A 21354-nucleotide genomic window follows, 5' to 3' on the forward strand; every position below is an offset into this window, starting at 1 on the left:
TGTTGAGCTCGTAACTTGACCTCTGAAGTCTTAATTTCATTATCTAAGGGGGAGAAGAGTAGTATTAGGACCTGCCTCACAGGGTTATTGTGGCAATGAAACGGGTTGATGTAGATGAGCCCTTAGGACAGTGCTTACCTACTTAGGATAGTAAATGTTAGATATGTTGTTAAGAGTATCCTAAATGCAATTGTGGGATTAGATCCTGGAACACAAAAAGAGGGAAAAAACAGTGAAGCCTGAAGTTAAATCATAGTACTCTAGTTTTGGAATTTCTTAGTTTTGGCAGGTGAACCACTGGAATGGGACATAACTTTAGGAGACACTGGGTCAGTGGTATGTGGAAACTCTCCATGCCATCTTTGTAACTTTTCTATAAGCTAAGTTTCTCCCAGGATGTAGTATCATTATGGTACTCACTTTATTCTTGTAAAATCCCTGTACGATGTAGGCATTGTAATGATTGCCATTTACAGCTAAAGAAACCAAGGGACAGAAAAGTGGAACAGCTTGCTCGTGGCCACCCCTCACAGTCCACATAATGGAGTAGGAATGATAGGGGCGTTGGGGTTTCAGGAGAAGGCGATTATGAGCCCCTGCTTTGCATAAGGCACCCCTCTATGTGCTGTGTCAACAAAGAATTACCAGGCGGTCTCTGTTCTCAAGATCATGACAAGCAGGAAGCCCACGTTCACACAGAGGTAAGGACAGAATCAGGGACAGGAACCTAGCCCTGGATCCGGGGGCTCATGTCTTAACCATCACATTGAACACATCCGGGGAATCACGTGGGATTCACCTGGGGGTTTCGGGACAGCTGGCTTCGCGGGTAGGGCTGTGAATGGGAGTCTAGGGTGGGTCTTTGGGTTGAGCCGCCCCATCTCCTGCTCCCTCTCTCCCTTCCTCTGACCGCTCCAGGGAGGTGGATCACGCTGGTACCCGCTCAGCTCTTCTGTTCAGCCCTTCACAGGAGCTTCATGAGATACGGCAGCTCCTAGGGCACAGGGCAAGGGCTCCGGGGTCAGGCAGCCTGGGCTTCGGCAACCGTTCAGCTTCCTATCAGCTGTTTGGTCCTGAGCTGGTGACCTAGCCTCTCTGAGCTTCAGGAAAATGAGGGTAACACTGACCATCTGACCCATAGTTGCGAGGGTCAACCGGTAAGAAAATGCGTACAAAGCTGAGTACGATGCTGGGTGCTTGGTAAGGCCTCGGGAGTGGTGGCTGCCACTGCGTGCCTCTGTTTCATCCAAGGCATACATGATGAACCCTTGGCCATGTCACTAGACATTTCCAGGGGAGGCAGCTTCATGGAAAGGAAAGAACATGGACTTTGGAGGGCTGTGCTATGGACCAGCCCCTCATTTAACCTTTCCAGGCCCCAATTTTCCACTGTAAGCTAGTGTCAGTATTGAGATGGGATATGAGGTTGGCCCGTGGCCATGTTTGGGCATGGTCTCTTGATGTCACTTCTTGCCATTGAGTCTTGTAGTTTTCTCCGTTTTGTTCAGATTAATCATAACTCATCCCAAACTGTTTGCTCTGAGGACAGGTCCTCTCAGCTGTAGGCTTCCCTCTCCCTCCCACCAGCACAATGACAGGCATAGTAGAGCCTCATTAAATAGAAGTTGATCTGCTTTTGGGGTGGGCTTTTTTAGCATCTAGCTGTGTGCACCAGCTTTCTAGACTTTTCTAGATTTTGATCTACACCATCCCACTGAGCTCAGGGAAGTGCCCGGCATGCCTGCAAGGAAAGGACCAGCGGTGAAGTGGCCACCAAACATTTTATTTGTTTTACTAAATAGGCGTTTAGACCCTGGTGGTGGCGAGGGAGTGGGAGGGCGAGTGAGAAGGCGGGGAGCCCCGGGGAAAGACCTAATCAGATGGCAGTCGCTGGCAACTAAATCAGTGGCGGGAACCCGTCCTGGCCCGAGTCCACCCTGCTTTGGAAGACGCGCCCGCTGCCGTCCATGCGCTGCCCGTGCTCCTCCTCGCCCTCCTCCTCGCTCGCCTTGCGCCGGGCGTTCTGGTAGAGCACGGCGCACATGCCCGTGAGCCAGGCGGCCACGGTGCCCGCGGAGAAGATGCAGAAGCCGATTAGCAGCAGGAAGATGTAGTCCTGGTGGTCCAGGTGCGTGATGCACATGTAGCGGAGCGGGTTCCCCACCTGCATGACCGGCCACCCCGCCAGCTCTGCGGGCTCCACGCACGTGGCGCTCTGACCATCTGCGAGGAAAAACACAGTGGGCAGAGTGCAGAAAGAGCAGAACCGCCAGGGTCCGGGTCCAGAGGGGACCTGGAGAGGCCATGCGGACCCCTGCTAGTGAGAGTGTGGTCTGTGGGCCAGCGGCGCGCGTGGCAGCTGGACGGACTTAGATAAGCGGGCTCTCGGGCATCCCCCCAACCCTCCCGAAGCAGGATCTGCATGTCAACAAGGTGATGCGTGGGCACAGTCGGTTTGAGACGCATTGTGCCCCCACGGCTCCTTGCCCCTCCCACTCGCCTTCCTTCTGATTTCTCTGCATTCAGCTTGCCTCCGGAAAAAGGGCTTGGCTTTGTCTTCCTTTTTTTTTTAAGATTTATTTATTTATCCGAGAGGGAGGGTGGGGAGGGTCTGAGGGTGAGGGAAAGAGAGAGACTCTCCAGCAGCTTCCCTACTGAGCACAGAGCCCAGTACAAGGCTTGATCTCTCGGCCCAGGAGAGCCTGATGTGAGCCGAGATCAAGAGTCAGAGGCTTAACGGACCGGGCCACTCAGGCGCCCCTGCACTTGGCTCCTTAAGGATCCTTAAGGAATGAGACACCACAACGGGGGCTGGGAAGGTGGAAACAAGCCAGATCTCCACGGAGTGTTGACCTTCCACAGACCCCCCCGCCCCAATATCCACCATCTCCCTCTCCGCTCCCTCTTCTCAACTCCCACCTCTCCCCTCCACCTTCTCCCTTTCCCTCACCCTGGCCTCTGTCCAGCCAGGGACCATGAAGGCGTCGCACCCGGCTCAGCACTCGGGAGGGACAGGATTCCCTGGAAATGCCTCCCGTGTGTTCTCCGCTCACGGAATCAGGGTGTGGGGAGCTTGGGGAAAGGATAACCAGGGCAGGAGGCAGTTCTGCTTCTCAGCGGGGAGGTTGGCATCAGTGCAGGAGGCAGTTCTGCTTCTCAGCGAGGAGGTTGGCATCACTGGCTCATCACAGGATCTACATGAGTCTTCAGTCCTTTTTAGCGGCTGACTCAGCTGCCTGGCTGCTTCTCCGAGCCCCTCCCCGTGTCAAGTGCCCGGACTTGAGTGTGCACCAGAAAGCAGAGTGGGCCCTGGAGCCAGACAGACCGGGGTTGAACTCCAGACTGACACTTCCTAATTCCGTAAACTTTCACAGGGTATCCATTTCCCTCTCTGAATCCCCTTTCCTCACCGGTACATGCGCAAAGAATGCTACCTGCTCCCAGGGTAACTGGCAGGATTTAATCGCCGCGGGCTCGCACGCAGAACTCGGAGTCTGCCCTCAGCCCTGCGTGTTCCTAGCTCCATGTGTTCCGCCACGCTGAAGCAGAGGTGCCTGTGTGTGTGTGGTACCCGGGGAATGTATCCAGCAGGCATTCCATAAATGAGCTCTGACGCCGGGTGGAGGCCAGGACTGGAGATAATCATGCTCAAAATTATAATGGCAGCTAATATTTTCCAGACTCTGACTACATACTAAGTGGTATACAAACGTCTCGTTTGGTTCTGACAACAACTTTGATGCACAGAATACTATTCTTGTTTTACACATAAGAAAACTGAGACTCACAGAGGCTTCTAGATAACCTGAAGGATCTAGGCAGGGGACCAGACACGGAAAACGCAGACCGAGCTATCTAAGCTCATTTGCAGAAGTGGGAGAGGCGCGTTCCTTAAAATATAGGGTTGAAGCTCCAGGTTATGTGAACGCATTCCTATCCTTGGTGACCAATGAAGTTAGGGAAATTGGGTTTGCCCTGAACCTAGCAACAGGGGAATCAGAGAAAGGAACACAGAAGTGAGCTGGGTGGGGAGGAGGCCTTTGGCGCTGGGAAGCAGATGAATTCCCCTGCAAGCTGGACAGCATTCCCTGTGCCTTGCCCCCGTGCCAGGGCATCCGTGGAGAATTGTTTACTTTCAGGAAGATGGCCCAAAGGCCATGACACCTTTGAGGACTGGCTCTTGGTGGAGGCTGTAGAACCAGAACTGGAAGTGGGGCGGTCACCTCCATGGTGTGCAAAGATTACAGGGAAGGAGAGGAAGAGGTCCCCTTGGAGGACCCTGCCCCATGGGGAGATCTATCAGGAGTGGAAAATCGAGTGGGGCCAGGGGCTCCATTACACTTGCTGTTTAGGGCAGGAACCCAGTCACACCTGGAGTCCTCTCTCCACTCAGCCTGGCTGGAGGGCGTCTGGGGCTTGGGTCACCTCCCCACACTGCCGGAGACCCAACACGGGGCTCTACAAAGACAGGTGTATTGGGGAAAGGAAAATGTGGGGTTCTGCGGGTCGGGGGTTTATCTCCTTCTATTTTAAGAAGATCCGGCTTTCAGACGAGGGCTTGAGCGGCAGACTAAACATGAAACACCACGTCCCTTTTGGGAGCATTACCTTGAAAGGGGCAATTAGCTGTGATTTGAAGGCTTTGTTAGGTTCTTAAGCACAGAATGTGGGTGGCTGTGCTGGGAGGGAGGCCTGGGAGGTTCTACCGCTGCATTCTCTCCCCCTCCCCGTTCCCCACTCATGCCAAGGTGGGTGCCCTCCTACCTCCTGGCAGGTCTCCCTAACTCCACTTTCCCCTTTGCCCAGCTCTGGACCATTTCACACAGCCTGGCCAGAATTCCCTTCCGCAAGCACAGCTCTTCCCAGGCAAACTGGCTCAAAACCTTCCTTTGACTCCCCCGTAAGCCAGCGAGTAACAGCAGACGCCCTGGCCCGGCTCTCAGGCCCTCTCCATCTTCCCCCCCGCTTCTACCTCGCCACTGCCCTCCCCACTTCTTAGCACTCCAGTGGCCTACCCTTTGCTCCAGTCAAATTAAACTATTAATTCCTTGATGGCGTTTTGCCCTTACCGGGAGCTAGCTTTGCGCCACTGCTCTCTCTGTATCAAATACTTCTTCCTCCAGTTTTTGCCTGATCAAGTCCTTTCTATCCTTCAAGGTCTGGTGTGAATGTATGCGCTCCCAGGGGCGTTTCCACAGCGCCCTCATCCTCGGAGCTCAGACCGCATAGGCTCCTTCCCACTCCTGGACCCTCCATAGCATTCTTACTGCGCCACTTTCCCCTTGCCTGGGGGCTACTGGCCAGAGAAGGAGTGTATCTTTTCTCCCCGACCAGACAGACAAAACTCTTGAAGACAGAATCCATGACTGATCATTCTTGTTCTTGTTAATAAGAGATATCATTTATTGAAAGAAATACTTAATTTGGGGGATTTTCTAGTAACATATATATTTTTAAAGATTTTTTTTTTTTTTTTTTTTTTTTTTTATCACAAGCAGGAGCAGCAGCAGCAGCAGACAGAGGGCTCAGCAGGGAGCCCAGTGTGGGGCTCAATCCCAGGTCCCTGGGATCATGACCTGAGCAGAGGGCAGATGCTTAAACGACTGAGCTACCCAGGTGCCCCTCTAGTAATGTTTTTACTGTTGAATTCTACTTTAACTCTACTGTGGTCAGAGACATACTCTCTATGATTTCATGCCTTTGAAATTTATTAAGAATTAGCTTTCTGGCTGAGCATAAAGTCAGTTTTAATAAATTTTGCATGCGCTCCCAGATGATGTGTATTCTGTCTCTGCTGAGTGTCTTTCTATGGATGCCAATTAGGTTGTGATTTTATACAAGTCTTCTGTATCTTTGTTGACTTTGTTATTTATAGCTTTACTGACATTTTTTTTTCATCTATAAAAACTATTGTCTCTTGGTTACTATCAAGTCTATTAATTGTCTATTAGCTACTGCAAGAAGGAAATTCAACTCACCGAGTTTTAGATGTGCATTTACTACTTCTTTGTAGAGCTCTGTCACATTTACTTCACATATATTGAAGATATGTTACTAGATGTGTAGAAAGTTCTAACCATTTCCTCTTCTTGGTAGAGTTACCCTCTTCCCACTGAGCAACATCTCTGGTAATGCTTCTTGCTTTAAAATCTCCTGTCTTTGACACAGTATGACTCCATCGAATTTCTTTTGGTTAGTGTTTGCCTTGTTTATCTTTTACCATCCTTTTATTTCTTTTTTTTTTTTTAAGATTTTATTTATTTATTTGACAGAGATCACAAGGAGGCAGAGAGGGAGGAAAGAGGCTCCCCTCTGAGTAGGGAGCCTGATGTGGGGCTCAATCCCAGGACCCTGAGATCATGACCTGAGCCAAAGGCAGAGGCTTTAACCCACCGAGCCACCCAGACACCCCTCCATCCTTTTATTTCTAACCTTTCTATGTTCCTATATTTAAGACATAATTTTGTAAGCTGCGTGTAGCTGGGTTTTGTTTTCCATCCAGTCTAGCAAACTTTGTAATTATTTCATTAACATTTAATGTTAGACTGATATATTTGTTTTCCATTGGTCCCACTTAGTTTTATGTCTGTTTCTCTCTACTTTGTTGCTTTTCATTTTATTATTTCATTTCCTCTTCATTAGTTTGATAGTCACACATTGTTTTCCTATTCTGGTCTGATGTCATTAGAAATTATAGGCCCATCTACTGATCCTGGAGTGCCTGAGGTGTGGTGGGCATCATAGAAAGTGCTTTATAAAATTAAACTCTACTCTTGACCACCCCGCCGAGGAGTTTTAATTATTCCCATGCTATAGAATGAATAAATTGTTTATCAGTTATTCCCTCTCTGGCTTTCTTGATTTCCTTTCCTCTGACAATAGGCTGCAAAGTACAGTTGTACATGCTGTGTACTGCACAACTCCAGGGTTTTCATTCATATTAGAAACAGGTGACTAGCCCCCATGTCCTCCCTCTCTCAGCCCCATTCCATGGGCCCAGGGCATTTGTCCCAGTTAAAGCTCCCAGGTACAATTACAGGTGTCATTAATGTTTAAATTCTTCCTACAAATAGTTCCTAAGGAAACAACCCCCCCCACCCCTCACGTTGTTTATTTCTACACATAGTATATTACTCCCAGACAGAAGACCTATTTGTCAGAATCATGTGTCTGCAGGAGCAAACTTTCTGGGGCTTAGAATCACGTCTGCTAGTGCAGGAGGTCAGGAAGCCTCCCTTTCAGAAACCTGGTATGAACCCAGTGGTTCTAAGATAAACTTCTCCTTTCTTGGCCTTCAGGGATCACAGCTCTGGTTTGCTGCAGGCTGCCAAGGAGTCAAGTGCAGGTTGTGAGCCCCCCGTGCTGGCGCATTTGCTAGGAACCACCTGGACTGTCTGGTGGATTGAGCCTCCACGTGGTGACAGCGTACACTGAGGATGGAATTTGGAGGCTCCCTTCTTTCCTAAACTGTACCTACTAATGAGAGTGCAGCACTGGTTTCTATCAGCCTCTGTGTGCCTCTGCCCACTAGACTATAAACTCCACGAAGACCTGGATTTTTGTCTGTGTGGTTCACTGTTGTACCCTCAACACCTAGAACAGTGTTTCACCCATAGTAGAGCTCAAAGCATGGTTGTTGAATGAATGAAATGTTATTAATACCCATTAGGGTCAATGTCATTGACAAAATGCCCAGCTAGAGGATAGTGAGACTGGGGACATAGAGGATCATAGGTGGGTCGGCTAACCCCTTGCCACTGTGGACTCTACTACTCTACTACTAGACAAGTACTAATCCCTCTTCCTTTGTAAGAGTTTGGGGGAAGATTCAGTGAATCAACGAGTGTGAAGTCCCAGAGGAGTCAGAAAGAGATGGGCCCAAGATCCAAATGGAAGGGTAAGTCTTGAGCTGGGAAGGGGCGCTCTTCAGTCCTCTGAGACTGCAGAGAAGAAAGAGAGGGTAAACGCAGCTAGGAACAGGGGAGGATGCAGGTCTGTGGGCGTGGCATCAAAAGGTACTTATCACTACTCCCCACTTGGTGTTAGAGAACTGTATGAGAACAGAGGCCCTCTTTGTTCACTTTTGTATCCTGAGTGCCTGGCACATAGTAGATGCTCAATAAATGTCTGTTGAATGCATATGGGAGAGAATGGGTGGCTTGTTGGTCTGACCTCATACAACAGTTCTTAAATGTTTGTGTCTTTGGCCTTGCTGTTTAGGACCAGTTCCTGACTAGAATTTGAAGGGACCACTGTTATCTCTTGCTACACTCTAGGTAACCCAGAGGAAATGACTCTCTAGGGGGGAACCTAGATTGGACCACATAGCAGCCCAACAATGCCAAAGCCAACCAGCCAGTAGGGCCCTGTCCTCAGACCCTCATGCGTGGTCTTCTACCTTTCCTACCGAGAGCGCCTTTTTTCTCATCACCTATCTGTCTCCCCTTGATGGCATAAGCCCAGGTTCCATGAGCCAAATCCAACCTGCCTCCTATTTTTGTAAATAAATTTTTTTTTGGAAGACACCATACCCATTTATTTACATACTTTCTATGACTGCTTTCAGGTCACAGATGCCAAATGGAAGAGTTGCATCAGGGGTCCACAAAGCCTAAAATATTTGCTGTCTGGGTTTTATAGAAAGCAATGCTGACTCCTGGTCTAAACCATCCCTGGCATCTTGAAAGCATAAAGATTTGGATGATTTGGGCTTAGGCACTACAGTTCTCTAATACAATTTTTTCCCCCTTGGATAAAGAGTCCATATTTTGGTAAATTACAAGTGACTTGTAGATGGTTGGAACATTACAGAAAGACCTTCAAACCAACAAGTTCAACCTAATTCTTGTACTATAGACGTGCATAGGCTTCAGGACTGGTCTTTTGTATAAGGGGTTGTATATGGGCATGATCTACAGGTACAGAGACCCCTTTGCCTCCTAATCCCTTCTCATGACTTGTCAGTACCCAGAATAATGCCAACAGGAGATAGAACCTTTCCTTCTGCCAACAAAATAAGGCTTAAAGTGTAGTCTTCTGACAAAGGAGCTAACAGCTTAAGCCCTACCCGGGAGACAACTCTTGCTACCACCTTTCTTAAGTGAGGTTTGATGGGGGTGGGGAGCCAGCCCACCGGCCAGGCTGGGGGATGGTACCGGTTGGTTCTCTGAAGCTAAAGGCAAATTCTCGTTTCTTTTCAGTTTGGTCTAGAGCTGAGCCTGCTTAATATAACTGCTCATCTGCTCAGAAAAACCCAGGTAGTGGACAGTTGTCCTCATGGATAAGAGGCAATTGGGAAAAGCTCAGTAGCAGAAGCACCGATCAAGCAGTCATCCATGCAGAAAGCTCTCCTGGCTTCCCCTCTCACATCACGAGCCATATCTCAAAGCCATTCCTGTTAGTCTTACTTTCCAAACAGATCCTCTTTCTTTTGTCTTATTGTCATCTGGACCCTTACCTCCCTCCCTCCCTCGCCTGAACTGTGACAACCCTTCTTACCCACATAGGGAACCCTCTGCAGGTCATAGGTCATGCTGCCTCCCTGCTCAAAACTCTTTCATGATTTCCCATCACACTTAGAACAAAATCAGAAGCCTCTCCTTAGCCTAGAGGTCCAACCTGATCTGGCCTCTCACTAATTTTCTGTCTCCCTCTTTCATCTGTCTCCACCACGCTCCCCTTCTAATACATCTCGTCCCACCCCAGGGCCTTTGCATTTGCTCTTCCTTCTGTCTAGAAAGTCCCCCTTCTCCGCGTCTTATTTCCATAGCTTGTCCCCTCACTCTATTCAGTTCTCTGCTCAAAGGTCACCTCCTTAGTCCCACCCAACAGAAAAGATCTGCCAGTCTTCCATCCCAGGCACGCTCTCTCCCTTCCCTTCCCGTAGTTTCCCCATAGCCCTTATCATCACTTGACATCATGTCATATACTTATTTGCTAATTTCTTCCTCTGTGCTAGAGCGGAAGTTCGGTCACAGCATGTCTGTTTCTGTTCTTAGCTGTGTGTCCAGTGCCTGGCCCAGGCCTTGGCATTACATCCTGTTTTGTTTTTTTTTTTTAACCTAATGCTGGCATTTTGAAGGTTTTAAAACACCATTCCCCACCCTTCAAGCTCCAGGCATCCCGATCCCACCCACGCTGGACTGCCTGTCCAGTGCACCTCCGCAGCATCAGAACGCCACTTACCCTGTGTCTGTCCCACACACGGCTCTCCCCCTCCTCTGTACCTCATGTGGCGTCCACAGCCACCGCCCAGAATTGTCCCAGCAATGGCAGCAGCTAACATTAGCTGAACACTGAGTATGTGCACTTCTAAAATCTTCATGTGGGTTATTTCATTTAATTAGCACAGTGACCCAAGAAATAGGTACTAACTTATCACCATTTTGCAGATGAGGAACGTGGTTCCTGTGCAGACTGTGGCCCAGCTTGTAAGTGGCTGAGGCAAGATTAAAAACCAGGTACTTTGAATCCAGAGTCTATCTTAGTCTTGCCTGTCCAATCAGGAGTATGATCATCTCGAGGCCAAAGGGATATTTTATTTTATTTATTTATTTTTAAAGATTTTTTTTATTATTTATTTGTCAGAGACAGAGGGGGAGAGAGCGTGCGAGCACAGGCAGACAGAGAGGCAGGCAGAGGGAGAAGCAGGCTCCCTGCCGAGCAAGGAGCCCGATGTGGGACTCGATCCCAGGACCCTGGGATCATGACCTGAGCCGAAGGCAGCTGCTTAACCAACTGAGCTACCCAGGGGTCCCCAAAGGAATATTTTAGGATCACCTAGAAAACAGCATGGGTGGCCCTGGGTATTATAGAAGACCAATGAATCACTGACTTCTGCCTCTGAAACCAATAATACATTAATTAATTAATTAAATTTAATTTTAATTTTTAAATTACATTAAATTAAATTTAAAAATTAAATTTAAAAAAGGAAAAAATAAATTTAAAAAAGGAAAAAGAAAAAAAGAGAATGAATTAACACCCAAAGAAGAAGAAGACAGAAAACAGCATGAGAAACTCTTTACTTTTCTAGATATAAAGTTGTTCTTTGTCTTTTATCTCACTGAAAGAAAAAGTGGGACTCCCCGGTGGGCTGCTTGATTCCATTTGGCCCACATCCTCGAACTCGGGCCCCTGTGTGCTTACCTTCGCTTCCTTCTCCACAAGGAGGCAAAGAGGAGCCCCCCAGACAAAGGGACTTGACTTTACCAGTTTAAGGCTGACCTTCCATTTGGTTCTGGAGTCCAACCACTCCTGCCTCCACACGAGTCATTCCCCCTGTCCCGAGGCTTTGCCCTGCATTGACTCCTTCTCAGCAGCGGATAAACACATGCATGGACCTCTTTGCTCCAAGAAAAGAAACACCTCTTTATACAGTTCCCCGCCGTCTATCACCCTATCTCCTCAGTCCACAGCCGAACTTCCTGGAAGAGTTTGCATGTTTTTTTTTTCAAGTAAGCTCTACACAACCCTGAGATCAAGAGTCACATGTTCCACCAACTGAGCCAGCCAGGCACCCCAAGTTTACATTTTTTCTGCACCCCTTTTCCTCCTTGCTGTTCATTCTGTAACCCACTGTCCACTCCCACTGTGGCATTGGAACTCAATTCAAGACATCAGGGACCCCTTGGTAGCTAAACGTGATGGACACTTTTCAATCCTTACTTGACCAGCTTCTACTCTTTGAAACTCTTCCTCTTCTGGCTTCTGTGAGGCCACCCTTCTCTGATTTCCTTTCTTTTCTCTGGCTGCTCCTGTCCAGGGCACCTCAGGGCTGGCTCTTCTTGGCCCTTCCATATGTTAGCATTCCCCAAACCTTTTGTCCTTGACCTATTACTCTCCACCCCCTCCCCCGGCCCATTCTAAACTCTTTTGCTGGCCTATCTCATCACCAGTGATTTGACTGATTTCAGTGATCACCAGTGAGCTGATGATTCTCAAATATATATTGTATTCTTCTGGATTTCAGGTCAGAACATCCATTTCACGGGGGCCTCCCACTCAACACGCTCGAGATGGGTCATGGTTCTCCCTTAAGCTCCTTGCTGCCCCTCCTCCAAGAGCGTCCATCCTAGGGAACCCTCCAGAGCTATTCAAGCGAAATCTTTCCTGTTATTTTCTACATCTCATTTATTCATTGATGTCTCAATAAATATTTATTGAACGCTTTTTCTGTGTCAGGCCTTGAGCTAGTTTCTGAAGATTTAGACATGTTCTTTGCTCTCATAGAACTTATTGTCTATCAGAGAAGATAAATGTTAAATATTCAAATCTATTAATTACTTAGAATTGTGCCAGAAGTCATGAAGGGAGTACTGGGAACTTGGGAGAATCTAGTTCAGTCCAGAGTCCTATCGCTTCTACCTTCTTCCTCTTCTTCTTCCTTTTTTTTTTTTTTTTTTTTTTTTTTTTAAGATTTCTTTATTTGTCAGAGAGAGAAAGCAAGTGCACAAGCAGGGGGAGCAGCAGGCAGAGAGAGAGAGGCAGGCTCCCAGCTGAGCAAGGAGCCCCGTATGGGACTCAATCCCAGGACCCTGGGATCATAACCTAAGCCAAAGACCAACACTCAATTGGCTGAGCCACCCAGGCATTCCTGCTTCTATCTTTTAAATGGTTCCTTCTCATCTGTCTAGACTTCCTCATCTGCTTCTTTAGACCACCTTCCTGCCTTACCTGGATGCCCACAGGAGCATCCTAGCTCTGCACCCAGGCTCGCCTACCTCCCAGAGCTTCTCATGCTGCACTGCATGTTCCCCAGAGAATCCTTCAAAGGCCCTTCACGGCTGGATCCCTGTTTCTCTTTCTAGCCACATCCACACCCTGCTGGATTATCTCCAGGCTGGAGAGCTCTTTGCTTCTAGAGATAAGGAGCCTGAGGTTGGCTGCTTTGGCCAGCCTTGCCCTGCTGCCTTCCAGAGGTGGTGCTGGGTGACCAGGGAGGCCATGCACAGAGGTTGGGCATTTCTGAGCTCGAAGGGACTTTGGATTACCTACTTTCAAGGATCTCAAGTGGGCTGAGGTCAAGAGCGTGTGAGAACTACTCAGGATCGTTCCTAAACTGCACGTGCTGGCCGCCCCCTCCCTTCTTGGCTCTTCTGGGTGGTTTAGGGATCACTGACCCTGGTACGCCCCTCCCGGCCCCCCTATTGCCCTCATAAGGCTGCTCCTCTGGCTCTCAGCAGGGTGTTTGTGAGAAGGTAGAAGAGACAGGCTGGCCAAGCAGCTGACAGCCTTGGAAATGTCTGCTGCCCAGCTGTTCCCATTCTGGGCATCCGGTCTCTGCCACAATTTCTCTGATGGAGAAGATGGGTTGGCATTAGTAGTGGAAGAGTGCGAGGACCTGAATTCATTCTGGAAATCTAAGTCTTGGCACAGTTGTAGATGACTTTGTACTTGGTGGGTTGAAATGGGGCCATTATCCTATTACAGCAGCCTTGAATTCAGGATGAAGTAGCCTTGGAATGAAACTAAGATGTTCTCTGCTCAAAATGCCCTCGAGATGACGTGGACCCGGAACAGCACATGACCCAACCCATCTGCTCCTGGCAGATGTCCCTGAGTGGCTTTGTCCCCTTGCCTCTGCAGCACTCCTGCCCAGACTCCTCTCCGATTTGCAGGCCCCACCATCCGGTCACCCAGGACTGCTTCAGGATGGTAATTTAAGACCTGACGGAGAGGGACACTCTGCCCCCAAACCACCCCTACTTCTCCCCCCGGCAGTCTGTCACTTTCCAAACTCTCACTGTTTCCTGTTGCTTTCTGTCACATTGCAAACGCCCCTTGAGGGAGACATGTCAAAACATTATTAGCCACTCAGCATCCCAGTGCAATTTATTCACCAGTGGGAGCAGCTGCTGTAGATCTAGAACAGAAGCCATTGTCATAGGGTCTCTCAAAGTATGGCCTAAGGATTCTCACTGTCCCAAACCAGAATCTCTGGATATAGGGCCTGGGGTTTCTATGCTCACTGAAATTTGAGAACCACTGGTAGAGCAGGCTGGGCCTGGGAGGGCAGTCTTGGGCATTGAATCCCCTGGGGATCGATGTATTTTTCTAGTCAAGTAGACGATGCTTAAGATGGGAGGTAGAACAGCGCAGGAGGTTGAGGCTGCCTAGTTCCCAATTATGTGCATGTCCTAATTATGTGCCTGTGGCCTGCTTCTCCAGGAATGCCTCCATGTCGGCACTGATCCCTTTCCGTTGCCTATATGGGACCCTATCTGCGGATCACTGCTCTCCTCCTACAGTTAAGTGCACCCTATCTTTCCATTTAGTTCCATACACTACCAGCTATAAGGGGCTTTAGAGAGTATCTAATCCTACTCTCTTTTTATTTCAAAAACAAGTGAGTCTCGGAGGGAAAGCGCCTTGCCCCATCTCATCCAGTGGCATTGTTGGGACCAGGACAGGACCTCTTGGCTTTCAGTTGTGTTTTCTCTCTCTTGTATCCCAAGAATATTCTTGTATCACTTGTATCTTGTCTTACTAAAGATGTCAATTATGACTTCTTTTCTCTGTGTTGAAAGCACTCCAGCATTATAATACAATGTTGGGCATATAAGGAACATACAACAAATATTGCAGAGTAGAAAGGACTGGGGTCTGTTGAGAGTAAGGAGAGGTCATGGCATGGGGGAGGAAAACATGGAATCAGAAGATTTCCATGTTGGGCATGGCTCAATAGCCACTTACCTGTGAGGAGGCGAGATTCTAAATTTCCAGCTCAAGCATCTTATATTAAAAAGCTGCCCTGACCAATATGGTGGCCAGTGGTCATTCATGGGGCTACTTACATGATTTGAAACAACATAAAATTAAACTTGGTTCCTCAGTAGTCTAATTTCAAGAGCTCCATAGCCGTATGTGGCTAGGGGCCACCATATTGGACAGCACAGATACCACCCATTTCTCAGCAGAGACTTTCATTGGACAGAGCTAGACTAGACTTTGGGAGAAGACAAGATGGAGGCCAGGATCCTTATGTCCAGGAGTTTAGGAGTTGCGTGATCTTTTGAGAGCATCTTCAGAAGCATTCAACCCTGTCCTACAAGGCAGCTCTATCCTGGGAAGAGCTTAATTGCTGCTCTCACCTTCAAAGAGCATTAATGCCTGGGAAATTACAGTTCCAGCCAGGAATCAGTCCTCCTATCTGCTGACCAAGGCCAAAAAGAAAATGGAATCTGTGGGTCTGTTTTTAACTCTGCATTGATCAGAGCATCTGGGTGACCAGCACTTTATAACTGACCTCCATTTCTGCTGTGATTTTCACATTTACAAAGTGAGTAGGTAAGCTCTTTGAGGACAGAATGGTTTTCAGGGCATCTGGTGAGTATATCATTGGAGGGTATCTTTGGATGAAGACTTTTGATAATAGCACCAAATCTCTTTTCAATGTGGGAAAATTGTTATATTCCTATTCAGTGTAGCATTATGATGAAAGAAGGTAAATAAACATTTAGCCTTCTCTAGAGCCCCGTTAGGGGGGTCGGCTGGGCCAACATGGTACCTGGGGGAAGGACACATTACTGCCCTCACATCTTTTGTTTTAAGATCTCCCCATGTCTTTCTTGCACCTTGGCTTCCTTCAAGTTTCCTTACTGCTGCAGAATTAATCTTAGCTAATTGTATTTCTCAAGAATTCACATCTGCCTCTGATATGAGAGCTGATAAAGGCTTGAGGGCACTGGTATTATTCAGCCCAGGAGTTCATATATTTTTGTAAGGTCCTTTCAAGATTTGGGCACTTTGGGAGGATTCAAAGGGTAAACTCTCTAATGGCTAATTTTAGCTCAGTGGTGGGCAGTGAATGGGGGCAAAGTCCTCTTCGGACAACAAAATCACACCATGCAGGTGACTTCTTGCTTTCAAGGGCATGTCTGCCCCGCAGTTGGACCTCCTTTCCCTCATCCCTTGAAAGCTGTCTGCATGTCCACACCTGTTCCTGCAAGTGGGGGGCTTGTCTTTAGCTAGAACTCCAGTTCCAGACTCAGGAAGAACCACTTTGCTACTACTGGCACAGCCCTGAGTCTTCTGGTCCAGGCTGAGACCAAGCCTTGATTCAGGCTTCTAGTTTTGTTCCTCAGCCTGAACTCCTGCATTCATAACTTGTCTAATGTCCACCTCCCTCTAAGATTCCCTCTGTCCCATTTTCCCAGGAATTAGAGCCCTGGGACCTGTTGCTCACCTTTCAACGTCCTATCTATATGCCCCTCCCATGCATCCCTATAGTCATGTTTTGTGCACAGGGTGCACTGTCCTCTCATTCCATGTGTGCCAAGGCTTCCTGAGGTCTACTGCTTATCCCGGGGTCACTTGACTGATGTCTGCTACTCTTCTAAGTACCCCATATCTTTCCCACATCTGCCAATTATTCACTTATCGATGCTTTTTGGTGTGCAAGACTCAATGCTAATGGCAGTTTGTAAGCGTTCTCATCTCAGCAGCCTAGATAGGTTCATTCTATTATTATACCTGTCTGAAAGATGAGGAAATTGAAGTTCAGAGAGGTTAAGTAACTTCTCTGATAGCCTATAAATAGCAAGTGGCAGGGCTAGGGTTATAATTCAGGTCTGCTTCACTCCAACCCGAGCTCTTTAACATGGGTTCCCTGTCTGCAGCTGCCCTTCCCCAGCTGCCACTGTGGCTATCCCAAGTGCCTGGTTCACCCAGTAGGTACCTGGTGGCCTCTTTTGTCCTGCTCTGTCCATTAGGATAGTTCTGCTTTCCCTGACTGGACATGGGACATACATAGTGCAGATGACCACAGTCATGTGAGTCCCCACACACAGCTCAAGGTTCTCTCCATGACCACTTGTTGGGCACATAATAGGACTCAGTAGATATTTGCATGGATGAAACTGATAGACATTTATACATAGATATTTACACAGAGGAACTGAGTGGTAGCATGGAAGTTCCTGACTTCAGTGGATTCTTCTTTCTAAATAGCCACGTTACTCAGCTCATTTCAAAGAGATTCTTCTTAGATCCCTCAATGTGGATACACAGGGAGAGAGATGTATCACCCCATTTTAGAACGTACCGAAGATCACCCTTTGATAGCCAAGGTGGTATAAGAGTTGGGCCTAACTGAGCTTGAGCATTTGTCAATTGCAAAGATATTTCCACTTAACAGAGGCATGAATCATGTGAGAGTCACACGGAATAAATATCTTCCACTGTGCTGAGGGCTGGCTGAAGGGCAAGAAAAGCATCTATGAATTCTGTGTTGTCTTTGGGTGCCTGTTCATGTGTGGGTGTGTAACTAGTGTATCTACACATTGATGTGTATATGTGTGTCATGTATGTGTAATGTGTGGGACATTGTGTCGGTGAGCAGGTGTATATAGGTATGCAGGTGTACTATGTGTGTATGGGCACATCTTTGTGCTTGTATGTATGTTGGTGTGTGTATGTGTGTTTACACATGTGTTTGTGACGGGGGGGGGGTCTGTGTGGGAAGGGATAGCCAGACTGAGATGCAAAGATGAGCAAACACTGAGGTTAAGCTCCTTCTTTGGGAGTTCGGGTGGGTTGGGGTAAACGTGGGCTTATAAGGAGTGTGCAGGCATGTGATGAGTTTATGATGACTAGAGCTCATTAGCCAATAGACATGATCTTGGGTGAGTTCCATGTGTAGTCAGATAGGAAACAAAGCTGTAATTTAGATGCTGTGGCCATATGCTTATAACATGGCTTATATTTATAACTAAACTGACTTACATGATCATAGTTACCATGGAATTCAGAAATTTAAGATATAGTAGTCTCCTGAAGAATGACCTGAGAAGCTCCTTCGGCTCAGGTCATGATCCCAGGGTCCTGGGATCGAGCCTTGCATCGGGCTCTCTGCTCAGTGGGGAGCCTGCTTCCCTTCCCCCATCTCTCTCTGCCTGCCTCTCTGCCTACTTGTGATCTCTGTCTGTCAAATAAGTAAATAAATAAATAAAATGTTTTTAAAAAAGAAAAAAAGAAAGACCTGAATCAGGAGGTTCATTTTTTTTTTTTCCCCATTTACTAGCCACGAGATTTTTGGGCCAGTCTGCTTTCTCAACCCTTTCGTAATAGGGTTAACAATACCAATCCTAGCCTCTTCCACAGGCCTACGGTTCGGTATGATACTCAAAATAAAGAAGAAGAGACTTTATGTTGGAGAAAAACTCTAGCACTGGAAATCTCTCTACAAAGATAAATCGTTCTTGTCTGGCCTTGGGCTTAGTGTTTCCAGGAGATGACAATTGTTAGCCAGGGCAATGAGACCATGTTTCTGCATGAACTGGACTGGGAGGGTTCCTCTAGGCCACCAAACAGTAGAGAGAGATGAGCAGATCAGTAGTTGTGGTGAGTGTATTTAGAGGGAGGGGGACTGGCCAGTGGATAAAAGCTCTGTCTGCCTCAAAAGAACAGACTCTTGGTTCATGAGGAGCTTATGAGCTTGACAAGATGGATACCCGCTTCGGATATTTTCGAAAATACACAGTGAAACAGGTCTGGTTTATAATCCTTCTCAATCCCAGAATGAAAATGAGTCAAGGAGTCCTAAGCAGCAAGCCTGAGCATTCTGAGAAGACACGACTCTGTAAGCAGAATTTTGACTGAGGGAGATTTGACAACAAGGAAAGCAGTAGGCTTTGGGACTGGGGAAGAAACGAAGCTAGGTCACCCTTTTCAGCCAGGATAGGAGGGCCTCCTGGCTGCTTGGTAGGCTCTGCTCGAGGGAAATACATACTTAAATGGTGGACAGGGGGCAAGAGAAGAGGAAGCTTCTTCCCAGGCTAGTTACATGAACATGGCCAGGAGAATCACATTTAATGCATGAGAGTGATTAATAGCGACCCTCTTTTAGAGAGCTTTCTAGAAGGCACCATAACACCAGTCACTGCGAAAAGCTGAAGCCGTTCTCTCTGGAGAGATAAGGCAACCTACCCAAGATAAATGCTCCTTCATTCTTTTAGGATTCATACTCTTAAGAAGATGGTCTGATGAAGTTCTTTCCTTTCGATTTACTCTAACTCAGATTGGGTACCTGTCAGCCGGGCCAGGTGCCTAGGGCATGAAATGTAAGGAGCCACCCACTCTTACTGTCTTCCTGAATTTTGCATCCCTAGAAACTCTTGCCTCACCATAGTCCAGGCCCTGCCCAGAAGACATGTTAAGACCCATCAATGGAAGGAAGGCCAGGAGAGCACATTTTCACTCGCTGCCACCATTCAGCTCGCTCTCCCCCAGATTCCCGTAAAGCCCATTATTTTGGCCAGGAATCTTTCTGGGTTATGGCCATCCGGGCAAGAACTTCATGGTGGAGGCTTTGGCAGGTGCTGGCGCATCAAAATATTTTTCAAGAACAAACACTCAGGGAAGGGAGCGGATGTGTGAAAATATTTTCAAAAACAGACACTCAGGAAAGGGAGAGAGGACATGGTTTTGACAGGGTCTGAATCTAAAGCCCAATTATGGGAGATTACATCTGTGGCTCCAGGCTTTCTATGAAGAGTCATTTCCCATTTCCTTGAAGTTCTGAGTGAGGGTGATATCAGTAAAGTGGGATAATTGGAGGATGAGGATGGGACAGAAAAGTCACCAAAAAGAAGAGGGGGTTGAGGCACTGGAGTGCCCAGGGGCCCACGGCAGAGGGGTGTGGGCAGTGCAGAGAGTGGCAGCAACTGGCTTGGAAATCTATCAGGTAACACTTGAGAACTGCCCATGAGTTTAGAATCTCCCTGTGGGACAGAGTGGGCACAACTGACCTGTTCTTCGTGGATGCCTGCTATTCCCTCTATCCTTGTTGGGTTAATATCTTGAAGACAAGGGAGCCATCAGAAGCCTTCTCTCCCTTCTCTCCACTCCCCCTCTCATTGTCTAGGGAACTCCTGTGCCCCTCCCCCTACCTCTGTTGAACTTTCTCTCTGTACAGTATACTGTTGGCTTTTGGATGGCCCATGTGTGACTGAATTTACTTTTGGATCTTGGAAAAATTCAGTCACTGAGTCAAACAGATTAAAATACAATGGAATGCAGTGTCCCTGAATCTGTTACTTTGCAGTAAAAGAACTTGATCATTTTCACACACACCATTTTATGTTGACACGACAACATCTTACAATGGGCCATATTATTGTCCCCACCTGATGGGTCAGGAAACTGAGGCCAAAGACATGGTCTGTCCCTAGGGGAGCCTGCTAGTCTGTGCTGAGTTTGGGACCAGAACTCAGCTCTTTGGATTCCTCCTCCAGAACTTTTTCTACAGACCCTATTGACTCTCCAGTCAACCCAAGGGTGAATCCTTCAGAGCAATAAGAATGCTTTCGATCAGCTTCCCCCAGAGTTTTCTCCCATCCTGACCATCTTTTGACTTTACCTTTTCTGGAACTAACTCCTCCTGCTCCATCACATCCTCCTCGTCCCCATACCCGATCAGACCCTCACCTGGATGGTTCAGATGGGACACTATTAAGTAGATGGTGAAGTCCAGGAGGGAGCAGTTGCATTTCCACGGGTTTCCACTCAGATACAGGGTCTGCAGTGTTACAAGGTTTTGGAAGGCATTGTGGTCCAAGGTCTGCAAGCCGGTGTTTCTGAGGTCCAGGTACCTTAGAGAGCTGGTGTTGGCAAAGGTGTACTTGTTCAGAGAGAACAGGTGAGGGTTGTTGGAGATGTTCAGCTGCACCAAGTTGCTGAGCACGGAGAAACTGTGTGGGGAGATGAAGGTTAGGTTGTTGGAGCTGAGATCAAGGTAGATGAGTTTGAAGACCCCAATGAAGGTATAATCCATCAACTCGCCAATCAGGTTATTCCGACAGTCCAAGTAAACAAGGTCACTGAGGAGTCCTAGACTCATCGCTGGCAAAAAGGTGATGCGGTTATCATTCAAGTACAGCTTCCGGGTGCTCAGGGGTATGTCGTGGGGGTACTCGTCTAATTGGATTCCTGCGCAGCTCACTTCCTGGGCTTGACACTCACAGTTATTTGGACACTTTGACCCCGAGACTAGTCCCATTCCAAAGGAAAAGAGTAACCACCCGGGCCCAGGGCCTGAGGCAAGGGACATAGTAAGAAGCCGCAACTACCCTCCTTCCGCCTTGCTGCGGGCGCCGTCCCTCTGTTCAGAAGGCTGCCGAGGGGCGGGGTTGGGGGGAGGGGCGCTGGAAAGAACGGTAACACTCTAGCTTTGTGCAAAGCAATTTTCCATTACAGGAGAACCGAACAGAAGTTGAAACGCGAGGCCCGATGCCCCGCCGCCCGGCTTGGTGGCTCGGCGGCCGGCTCACTCCCAGACTGCCCCTGGAAGCCTGCCCGCTTGGCGGCTCTGAAAGGTCTCACCCTTTCCCTGCGTTTGCAAGTGAAGGGGAGCCA

The 21354-nt window shown here is 48.0% G+C and overlaps 2 protein-coding genes across 5 annotated transcripts in view; one reads left to right on the forward strand and one right to left on the reverse strand.

Moving 5' to 3' along the window:
* The window catches only part of RXRG (retinoid X receptor gamma), a 205893-nt gene that overhangs the window by 60850 nt on the left and 123689 nt on the right, over positions 1-21354 (forward strand). The window lies entirely within an intron of this gene.
* Positions 1763-21347, reverse strand: LRRC52 (leucine rich repeat containing 52). Its single transcript, XM_082702297.1, has 2 exons — positions 20428-21347; positions 1763-2223 (listed from the first exon to the last, which is right to left on the reverse strand). Exons 1-2 carry the CDS (start codon positions 21047-21049, stop codon positions 1898-1900), a joined length of 948 nt encoding a protein of 315 aa, XP_082558423.1. The 5' UTR covers positions 21050-21347; the 3' UTR covers positions 1763-1897.

The sequence above is a fragment of the Mustela nivalis genome, assembly GCF_964662115.1.
Source record: "Mustela nivalis genome assembly, chromosome: 16".
Taxonomy (NCBI): Eukaryota; Metazoa; Chordata; class Mammalia; order Carnivora; family Mustelidae; genus Mustela; species Mustela nivalis.